General features: G+C 37.2%; 1 protein-coding gene across 1 annotated transcript in view; it reads right to left on the reverse strand.

The window, feature by feature from the left end:
- The window catches only part of ADGRL4 (adhesion G protein-coupled receptor L4), a 136,490-nt gene that overhangs the window by 60,295 nt on the left and 64,168 nt on the right, over positions 1–12,027 (reverse strand). Inside the window, exon 3 of the mRNA XM_072648833.1 lies at positions 5,469–5,621. Coding sequence (XP_072504934.1) covers positions 5,469–5,621 — 153 coding nt within the window. The remainder of the gene's footprint in view (positions 1–5,468; positions 5,622–12,027) is intronic.

Here is a 12,027-nt window from a genome sequence, read left to right on the forward strand (position 1 = left end):
GCAGGAATTTAATGCATTGAAATTTTTACATTAAAATAGTTTTTTTAAAGGTTGAAATATTTGTTCTTATTTGGAGCAAAGCACTCTGCTGATATTTATTTGAGAATTTCAAACAGTATATATATTTAAATATCTAGTGCAGAGAATAATGGATTGGGGAGTCAGAGGAGTGGGCTGCCAGCCCTGGCAATGTAAGCTTCAGAAGCCTTTAATCTTGTTTTGGGGAGCTAGGTGGCACAGCGAACAGAATGCCTGGTCTGTTCTGGGGTCAGGAAGACGTCTTCCTTAATTCAAATTTGGACTCAGACGCTAGGTATGTGACCCTGGGAAAGTCACTTAATCCTGTTGGCCTCAGTTTTCTCATCTGTAAAACGAGATGTAGACAGAAATGGAAAATCACTCCAATATCTTTGCCAAGGCAGTTCCAATGGAGGTCACAGAGAGTTTGAAATAACTGAACAACAACAAAAAACAATCTTATTTTATTTCCTATAAATGGAAAACAATAATGCTTATTGTAGCTAGCAAGAACAATGATCATTTATAGTGTGTCTTAAGGTTTGCAAAGTTCTTGACATGTTAGATTACTTGAACCTCATAACCACTGTGGGAAGTAGGTTCCACTATTATGCTCATTTTGTAGATGAGGGAAAACACTGAGAATGATTTATTGATTTGCCCAGGATCACGCAGCTAAGTCAGAGGGTTTTCCTGACTCCAATTCTCTTACTCTACCCACATCACCAATTCTGCTCTCTGTTGCTGTGCCGTTGTTTTCAGTCGTGTCTGACTTCATGACCCCATTTGGAGTTTTCTTGGCTAAAGATACTGGAGTGGTTTGCCATCTCCTTTTCATTTTACAGGTGAGGAAACTGAGGCAAACAGGGTTAACAGTCTTGCTCAGGGTCACATAGATAGTAAGTGTTTGAGGCCAGATTTGAACTCAAGTCCTCCTGCCTCAAGGCTAGATACTCTCTCCATTTACCATGTAGCTGTCTGTCTTCTCTACCTCACTAATTTTCAGCATTACATATTGCACATATAATACTCCATTTGGGGTTTTCTTGGCAGTGATATTTTAGTGGTTTACCGTTTCCTTCTCCAACTCATTTTACAGATGAGTATACTGAGGCAAACAGGCTTAAACGACTTTTCCAAGGTCACACAGATAGTAAGTGTCTGAGACCAGATTTGAACCGAAGTCCTCGTCTCAAGGCTCAATGTTCTATTCATGATACCGTGTAGCTGTCTTCTCTACCTCACTTATTTTCTGTATTACACTTTTGGAAAAGTGTAAAGCAGATTCAAGACACTATTATAATAACCATTTGTCATCATCATCATCATAACTTAAATGATAGAGCTTGGCTTACATAATAGACACTTAAAATGCATGTTGATTGATTAATTACTGTCTCTTTTTCTTGTATAATCTTCATTTCTGACTGTTTCCTTCCTCTATCCCCTAACCCAGTAGGTGAATTTTAGGTCCCCATATTTTAAAAATGGGCAACAGAAGCAATATGGCAGAATAGAGACTGCTGGATTGGTTGACAGGAGACATTACATCAAACATTTATACCTCTTAGAACCTCAGTTTCCTCATCTCTAAGAAGAGGATAATGACACTTGCATAACTTATTGCACAAGGATTGCTGTGAGTAAATCACTTTGGAGATGCTGAAAAACTCTGGAAATTTGAGCTGTTCTAAAGAACTTGATTCCCTGGCATGAGAGTGTCATAAAGGGCAGATCCAAATTTGTACCGCTATCCTGAGAGAGCTTAGTAAATTCCTTATGTGCTTGGCACATAACATACATTTAATAAATGTTCAAGGATTGATTGATGTGCTAGACAACAGATAATGGTTTCCCTATTATGGCTTCCCAGGTGTTAGATGTAGCTCTTCCATCGGTTTGCTGGATGACTTTGGGCCAAGCTAACATCTTTGAGTCTCACTTTCTTCTATCAGTAAAATTGGGAGAACAGAGCAAATGAACTCTGAGATTCCTTCCAATTCTAGCATTCTATTTTTCTGCATTATTTACTATTGAGTATCTTGTGGGCTGCTAAGTGGTGGGAAATTGATTGATGAGAACTTCTCAAGTTCCAAAAGAAAGTTAATTTTAAAGGTCAAAGAATTAGTCACTAGAGAATTTGTTTCTGAAAACTGTGCCTATTAAAATCCCTGAATATCTCCCTCCCCATCAGAATCCAATTCAAACCTCTAGCCCCTAGTGAATTCAGTTGTTGATTTTCAGTAAACGAACAAATTACAGTGTAAGAACATTTTCAATGTCCTCCAGATAGTCTGTTTATTATAAACACAAGTTTGGAATAATCTTCCATTGGCATAGGAAATGAATTTATCTTATTCATAGGAAATCAAATATTTTCAGAAGATATCTTCATGAACCTGAACTAACTCACTAAACAGTACCATGGGGTCATGCATATTCCATAGAAGTGTCACTTAACAACAAGCTCATAGCAAAAGGAAAGGGAGAATCTGCGACACAGAAATCGAAACTGAATACTTTTCAGGACCCACTGGGGCTAACATCTGAATACAAATTTACAAAACTCAGAACATGAACAACAACTTGTGACCAGAATATATTTTGTTTCTTGGGCATAACAGATCAATTTTTCAAATTTAATATTTATTCAATTTGTTGCAACTGCACCCTAGGCCACTAGACCTCAGAGCTTTCTAAAATTATTTTCTCTGTATGTTATTTGATTTGGTTTTCATGGCATAAATTCTTCCTACTTCTCAAGTCACTGGAAAAACTAACACTGTAAAGCAACTTATTAAATATAAGGATTGTTTGAAGGAACTGGAGATATTTATCCTTGAGAAAAGAAGACTTGGTTGGGCATGAGGCATGACAGCTACCTTTAGGTTTTTGAAGAACTGTCATGTTATTACAGAATTTTAGAACTATGATAGACTTCAGTTGCCTTCTAGTCTAACCCATACACAAAAAGAAATTGTCACTATAACATATCCAAGAAGTGTTCATCCAGCCTCTCCTTGACAGACTCCAATAAAGTGAATTCAGTTTTGGATAGCTCTAATTGTTAGTCAGTTTTCTCTGACCTTGCGACTAAATTAGAATTTAGTTTTGACTTTTTTGTCATGGGTCTTGGTTTGTCCTATGCTTCTTCCTCATAATAGCTTTTTGAATATTTGAGGAAAGCTATTTCTGCTTGATTCCTTTCTAATATTACCAATTCCTTCAACCAATTCTGCATGATATGGACTCAAGTATATTCACCATCCTAGATGTCATCTTCTAGACATTCCAGTTTATCAATATACTTTCTAAAATGTGGCCCCTTGAGCTAAACAAAATTGAACAAAAGGAAATGAAAAAAAGTCCACAGGTAGTCTGACCAAGGTATATCTTCTCTTGGCGCCATTACGGACTCTGGATATCTCTATCTTTCTCTAGCAATCTTTGCACCCTGGAAGATGGCTACACCCAGGGATTTTCTGGAGCTAGATTGTTTTGGTTCCGGTGAGCTGATTATTAAATTTTCAATACGAGTGCTTATATCTTCAGAGACTGGCAAATGCTGCAGAACAGGGTTTGATTTATTATTTCACTGATTGTCTAGACTTAAAGTGATGGAGAAAATGTTAATATTGTGAATGAAAATCAAAAATTTGTAGTACTATTCCCCCTTCCTGTCTCCCCCATACCCCTGTATCTACCCTCCAAGCCTCACCTCTGATTGGTGAGTTCTTCCTACCTCCACATCTTCCATTTGAGGAAGTGCCAGAACCATCCATGCTCACTCTTGTCTTAGCTCCACTCCTGACTCTCCAGATTTCTCCACCTTGCCACATATTCTGACTTTTCAGTTCCCTTTTTTGTGTTGTCTACGTGTGCTGGAAGGTAAGTTCCTTGATGGTAAGAATTGTCTTTGTTTTTGCTTAGATTTATGTTCCTAGTACTTAGGCAGCTAAGTGTTGAAGTAAATAGAAACACTGGGCATGGAATCAGCAAGAGTTAAGTTTAAATACATCCTCAGACACTAGTTGTATGACCTGAGGCAAGTCACTTACCCTCTATTTGCCTCACTTTCCTCAACTATAAAATGGGGATGATGATAGTACCTATGTCTCTGGGATATGAGACTCAATTAAGATAATATTTGTAAAGTATTTAGGACAGTGTTTGGCACATAGTAAGTGATTAATTAATGCTTGTTTCTTTCATTTCTTATCCCAATGCCTGGCATAGACTAAGTAATTAGTAAATGTCATATAATTTCTCTCTCTCTGTCTCTCTCTCTCACTCACTCTCTCTCACTCTCTCTCTGTCTCTCAATCTCTCTCTCTGTCTCTCAATTTCTCTCTCTCTCTCTCTGTCTCTCTCTCTCTCTCACTATTATAGTGGGACTATCACTTCCTTATTCATGGAAATCATGCCTCTTTTGATGCAAATCAAGATCACATTAGTTTTCTTGGTTTCAGCATCACACTAATGTCTCATGTTCAGCTTGTAGTCCACTAAAAATCTCCAAATCTTCTTCAGAAAAACTTCTGTCTAGACATTTCTCTTCAATCTTACGACAGCGGAGGTGATTTTTTGAACTCGAGCACAGTGTGAATTCATCCTTATTTTCTCCCTGCTCTCTAGTTATCAACATCCCTTTGGATTCTGCCTCTGTCATGCTAGATATTAAATACTCATCATCCAAGCTTTGTCTCATTTGAAAACTGGATGAGCATGCCATCTATGCCTTAATTTAAGCAACAGATTAAAATATTAAAGAACACAAGGCAAGGTAAAGATCATCAAAGCACTTCACTGGGGACCTCTTGCCAAGATGGCATTGAAGCATTAATTACCACTCATTTGAATCCAGCTATTCAACCAATTATTTATTTTCTAGTCAATACATCTTTATTTTCTCAAATAAAATTATATTTGTACAGTGTTCAGCAGAGTGCCCGGCACATGCTCTTTACGTGTTCCCTTGCCTACCTCTTAGAATAGTATGAGAAACTTTATCAAACATTTTGTTAAAATCTAGTGGTTGGATGGCCACTTGCTGTGTACGTTGTGGTTGAATTTGTTAGCCTGGAGACCAAGAACTTTTAAAAAAATTTCATAATTCTATTTAAATTAATTGATTTCCCTTTTAAGCCTATATACATTTTATTTTATGCATTTTAAAACATTATTTTGAGAAAGAGTCCAAGGGCTTGGACCACCAAAGAGGCCCATGACCCTCTCCTGGTGGGAAGAACTTCTGTTATAAGGGGTATTGTTCTTCAGGTTGCACTATCTGGTCTCCAGTGTCTTTTACAGCTTAGAACAGTATCCTACTGAGAGGAAATCTCTAACATAGTTTACAAGTAGGCACTAGGGGGATCTGGCTCAGTTTCTATCAAGTTAATCTATTTCTTAAGAGCCACATGAAATGAACCACCATATAAAAGACAACTTACCTATACAAGTGGTTCCGTCATTAGTGACAAATTTGTTTTGGGAGCTGCTGGAAGTAAAGCCAGGTGCACACATGCAGAAATAACTCCCCTCTGTATTAGTGCAGTTGGCATTTTCACCACAAGGCTGTGTAGAGTTTTCACACTCATTATCATCTGGGAAAATAGCAATTGAAAGGTCATGTTATTTTTAATTCTTGAAAAAATATATTATTTGAATGCAATTGAAAGGATGCTCTATTATTTTGCAGCATTTTAATTTGATTGTTTCAATTGTTGGAAATTTCGAATAAAAAGCAGAGAAAATTATCACTATTAGCAGATAACACATGGTACACATAGAAAACCCAAGAGAATGTTGGAGAAGCCAAGTGAAACCATTTCTAGCTTTTGCAAAGTGGCAGAATAAAAATGAAACACTCAAAAATCACCAGTACTTCATAAAATAGTAACAAAACCCAGAAAAAAAGCAATAAGTGAAATTCTATTAAGCATAACTACTAAATGCATAAAATATCTGGGAGTTAACTCATCAAGACATATAGACAATTTATATAAATGAAACAGAAGCACACACTATATAGATGACAAAGTAGGGCTCAAAAGGGAAGAGGGTTGTTCTGGGCTCACGGTTCTAGCATTTACATAGATCTTTAGTGTTTGCAAAGTGCTTTCCATACATTAACTCCTTTGATCCTCACAACAACCCTATTATGTAGATGTTATTATTATCCCCATTTTACACATGAAGAAGTGGAAGGTGAGAAAGATCAAGCAACTTGGTCAGGGTCAGTATGTGAGGTAGGATTTGAATTCAAGTCTTCTTGATTCTGAGGCCAGCTCTCTATCTACTGTGTCACAAAGCTGCTATTTTAATATAATAAACATGGCACTGCTACCTAAATTGATTTATATAATCAATGCTATACCAATCAAGTAGTCAAGTTACCTTCCAATGGAAGATTTTATTCAACCCAAGGAAACATTCGCAAAATTCCTGGAGGAAGAAATGTCTAACATTTACTATGTATGTGACTGTAATGTTAATGGAAGTTAAAAGATCTTTCTGGCCCATTAATGAGCCTCAGATGAATCCCATTAAGGGAAGCTTGATTAGGGGAGGCTTGTTTGGTAGGAAGGCTCACATCTTTTGTTAATTGCTAATGAGGCACTGGTCACAAGGGTCGTGCCCTTCTGCTCTGAAAAGTGTACATATACTCTGAGGTGAGGTATTGCTTTGGGGTTTACTCTTTGAAAGAAGGTTCATGTGCCAGATATGACTCTGGGTAGCCATTAAGGAACCCCTTGGCTTTGAAAACCCATATGTTGGTGCTTCTCTCTCTGGTGACTATGTACGTATGTAATGGTCAAATAGTTGGATCTGTCTGTTGATCTGTAACATATGTATTGCTTATGGTCAGACAGTTAGAAGCCCTGTCTGTTGGTCTTTATTTCTCTGCTTGTATTTTAAGGAAGATTGTTGACCCCTCAAAAATTGTTTTCCTTTTAGAAAAGCAGATCTGAGAACTTGTGTTAGCAGGCCATCCTGGATGTGTCAGGGTGCTTGCTGCTACAGAGACCTTGGTCAATGAACCTCTCTGAATTTTTGTTTCTCATCTCTAAGATGAAAGAAAATTAATTAATGAAGTCCAAGTTCCCTTCTAGCTCTAAATCTATGATCCTACAAAATTCCCAGAATTGCAAGGGAAATGATGAAAACCAATTTAGGAATAAAGGAGGTATATTATTAGTACATCTCAGATTATATTAAAGGCAGTAATCATTAGAACCACTTGGTACTGGTCAAATAATATGAAGGCAAAGCCTATCCTGAAACTTTCCAACCCTTATCTCTGTGTCTTTATAAAGATGGTACCCCATGCATGGAATGGACTTCCTCCTTTTCCTTTACTTCTTAGAAATTCTAGTTTCCTTTTTAAGATCAACTCAAATCCCACCTCCTACAGGAGGCCTTTCCTAAACTCACTAACTGTTAGTACCTTTCCTGTGATTATCTTGTATTTGATTTGTCTATATTTTGTATATACTTATATGTGCATATGCTGTTACCCTAATATATTGCAAGATCCTTTGGCCAGTGACTATTAATTGTTCTTCTTCTTTGTATCTCCAGTGATGCCTGTCATACAAAAGGTGCTTGATAGAAGCCTGTTGGTTTGTTGATGGAGAATGAGAAAGGTTAGGGAGAGTTAAAGATAATGCTTAGATTTCAAGCATGGGTGAAAGGAAAATGCTGGTGTCACTAATAAAAAACAGTGTAGTCAGAAGGAAGAACCACTTTAAGGAGGCTAATGAAAAGTTCTGTGTTGGATTTGTGGAGTTGGAAGTTCCACCAAGACGTAGAAGAAGAGATGACAAGCTGATAATCAGAAATGAGTTGAAAACTCAAAAAAGAGATCAGGATTAGAAGATTAATTTGAGCATTTTTTTGGTTGAGAGGATAACTGGAGTTGTGAGGATGAATCAGATTCCAAGGAGAGAAGAGAAGGCAAATGACAGAAACCTGGGGAGCTTTCAGCTTCAGGGACCAGGAAGGGGACTAAGCTGAAAAAGGAAAATGGTCAGAAAGGGAGGCATAGAACAATGTTTTTAAGTGACAAAAATCCCTTTCTCTTGAATTAGAGGTCAAGGAAGATAAGGACAGAGAAAAGGTCATTGGTTTTAACAGTAAAGAAGTTATTGGTAACATTTGAAAGAACAATTTTATCTCCAGTGACCTTAGTTCCTAGAGGAGAAATTATGTTCTTAGGGCTTTAACCCTTTCATTTCTAGATCTCCCACCTTGAAGCTCCTCTGTACTGACTGGTAAATGCCTTATGCAGTCCACTACCAGTTGGTTCCAGCCATGCTTTATTCTTACTTCTTAGTCATCTTCTCTTCAGTTGCTTTGTTGCCATTGGAGTTTGTACCCTTCAACTCCTTCAGGTCCAGAACCATAATCAAATTAATACCAGAAAGGAGGTGCCAATATATTTCCCTATGGTCACCATCCCTGTAACTTCCACAAAACCCAATGCTCTTCTCTGAAAACCACTCTTCTACATTTCTTGTCTCCTGGTATTAGAATGTAAGATTCTTGAGATCAGGAGCTACCTGCACTTTTGTATTGTAGTCTGAGAGTTTAGCACAGTTTTTAGCACATCTTATGTGCCTAATAAACATTTTTTGGAATTATTTATTCAGTTTCTATAAAATGGCAAGAGATCAATGGCAAGAGGTTGACATGAGTGGGTTGGAAAAAAAGATGTAGCAGAAATAAAGCACTTTTCAATAAATTTCGTGTTGAAATGAAGGAGATAAATCAGAAATTAACTTGGTGGGATAGAAGACTCGAGAAAAAGTCTTTTTAAGATTAGGGAAGCTGAATGGAGGTATAAAAAGAGGACTGAACTTAGGAGTCATGGTACTTGCAATCCATGTTGGCTCTGCCACTTATTACTCATGGTCCTTTTCATCTTAAAATATGCAGTCCTGTAAGCAGGACATAATACGCACATAATACACACACTTAAGGGTTGTAACCTGTACTGATGAAAACAACAGCTTTTGAAATTTTGAGATGAAGAGACAGCAGTGAATATGGTTGTAAACATGAGATGGAAAAGAGAGAGACAGAAAATAAGAGTCACCAAGCATTTATTAAGCACTTATTATATGTAAGATACAGTAAAATGTTTTGGGGATACAAAGAAAGGTACCCCATGGTCTTAAGGACTTATAAAATTGGTGTTGTTTATTCAGTCACATATGACTTTCTTTGACCTCATTTGGGGTTTTCTTGGCAAAGATACTGGAGTGGTTTGGCATTTCCATCTCCAGTTCATTTGACAAATGAGGAAACAGAGGCAAACAGGGTGAAGTGACTTGTCCAGCATCATACAGCTAGTAAATGTCTGAGACTGGACTGCAATTCATGTTTTCCTGACTCCAGGCTGTTCTCTATCTATTGTACCACCTAGTTTCTCTATTCACTATGTAATATTGAGGAAAATCTGGAGGAATTGGATGGTATGTGATCAAAGGCAAAGCACAAGACAAGTACTTAACTCCTACAACAAGGAGTATTCACAGGAGTTCTCAGTTGGGGGGTGTGTGTTGTATTATATTATGTTCACAAATAAGATTAAGACTATATGTAGCATTAAGAAATTACTTCTAGTAAAGGTCAGTACTACTTTCCTTTCAGATAGATGTAAAAGAGGCAGAGTGGGAGAAGAGGTATGGAGAGAGAAGGTTGGAGGACCTAAGGAACTCCCCACTAAAGGAGAGGAGATAGCATCTGGTGATGTCCTAATAAAATAATCATTACATGAACTCTCAAGTCACCAAGTACATATATTCTCAGACAATTGTAAGTAGCTCGGGAAAATTTTCTATTGTTATTAGTTATGATATTCTCTGAAAATGTATTTATCTAGAAATTTAAAGTCTATCCTCACTATCCTTTGAAACCAGCCTTGTCAACTCAAACAGAGAAGGAAATAGAGACTAGAATCAGTTCTCATTATTACTATCTATGCTAATGTAAGCTTTAATGTAAAACGGTAATTAATCTAGTGTTAATGATTATCCTGGATTGTCAATGCTTCTACTTATTTCATTCTCACCCCAATCCTAACCCTCTATGGTAGCTTTTGTTGCTCAGTTTGAGGCTGTCAGCTTCTATCTCAGGCCAGGACTTTCTCATCACCCACTGCTTTCCTGGTCACACTTCTGATTCTTCTCCCTGCTTCCAGCTAAAAATGTTCTATTTCTCCAAAATTTTGAGAATACTTTGGATTTCTCTTTTGCCCTTACCATATTTCATATCATATCATTCTCATTTGGGAAAATGTCTTATTCCCCAGAAGAATTTAAGGACCTTAAAACCAGGGTGCATATTTTTTTACATTTGTATCCCCAATACCAAGCACAATAATTTTAAGGACAGCTAACACTCAGGTAATGTTAAAGTTTAGAAAATACTGTACACAGTTTATCTCATTAGATCATTACAAGAATCCTGTAAAAGAGGTGCTGTTATTTTTTTTTTCCATTTTACAGGTGAGGAAACATGCTGAGTGAGATTAAGGGAGGCTAATTTAGGGTCTCACAAGTAGTAAGTATCTGAAGCATAGCTTCAATTCAGGTCTTTCTGACGACAAGTCCAATATGCCATACACTGTATCAATGAATTCCTGGGCTAAGAAATATTTGTTACATGGACCTTAATCAGTGTTACTGCGTCTATCACTCTCCAGATAAAAAGTTATTGCTATAGCTTGAAAGTGGAGTTCATTTCTTCATTTAAAAATATTTCTTAAATATTTTCAAAGAGTAAGGCACTGAACTAGATTTCCAACTTAAGTCTTCACCAAAGCAGTTTAAAACCACTCCACTATTTCTTCACAGATAATTTCATGAATTGTTTTAGCAAGCTTCTGGTGTTGAGTGTCTCTCAATTCAGTTGGACCAGTCTTGGAATGGCAATCCATCCCAGGTTTTTTCCGAAAACTTTTGCATCTTGGTAGGATTAACTAAAGCTTACATTCCACCTGTACAACCATGAGAGCCAAAACCACCTCTACAAAATAATGAAATGTCAGAGCAAGACTTTAGACACTGTGGTCAGCCAAAAGAAGAATAGGTTGAAGAGGCAGCAAAGAGTAATGAAGACAAAGTGGGACTTGTGAGTCACATACCTAGGTTCAAATTCTGGTTCATTCATCTCCTAACTGTGTGACCTTGGGCAAGTCACTCAATCTTAGCATTGATTTCTTCATCTCTAAAATAAGAGAGTTGGACTTATTGTCCTGTAAAAACCCTTCCAGCTCTACATCTATGATTTTTCATATTCTCTATGAGCCAGCTAAACTGTCCTTTGCTGTTCCTTGCATGTGCCATATCATTTCTAGTCCTTAATGTATTCCCACCTTCTGCCTGTTTCCCTTGTGCACTGAAAATTCCAGATTAAACACGACCTTTGTCATGAAGTCGTTCCTTATTCCCCCTTCCACAGGTGCTATCCTTCAAAATTACTCTATGCATATTTTGTAAATATGTATATATATACATTCTGGCTCCCTTGCTAGAATATAAGCTTCCTGAGGATGTTACCAGAGTAAGTGTATAATAAGTACTTGTAGACTGATTGATAGATACTGTTGAAATATATGATTTGTTCCTATGAGAGTTATCCATAACAATATAGCAAAAGATTCGGTTGGCACAGCAGGGTCTAGGTGAAGGAGAATTTTCCTATATCTTCTACCTGAATTATCTCTTCTGGTATATTTTTAAGCCACATGGTCATTGGTTCAAAGAGTAATTTCCCCTCAACTTGGTGTGGAGAATATGAGTTAATAAAGCTGATTCACAATGAAGGACCAGGAAGCATTCATTGAAATCCTAACTCTTCCCTTCCTTCTCTTTTCTTCCTTCCTTCTCTTTTCTTCCTTCCTTTTCTTTTCTTTCTTCCTTCTCTTTTCTTCCTTCCTTCCTTCCTTCCTTCCTTCCTTCCTTCCTTCCTTCCTTCCTTCCTTCCTTCCTTCCTTCCTTCCTT

The sequence above is a fragment of the Notamacropus eugenii genome, chromosome 2 (assembly GCF_028372415.1).
Source record: "Notamacropus eugenii isolate mMacEug1 chromosome 2, mMacEug1.pri_v2, whole genome shotgun sequence".
Lineage (NCBI taxonomy): Eukaryota > Metazoa > Chordata > Mammalia > Diprotodontia > Macropodidae > Notamacropus > Notamacropus eugenii.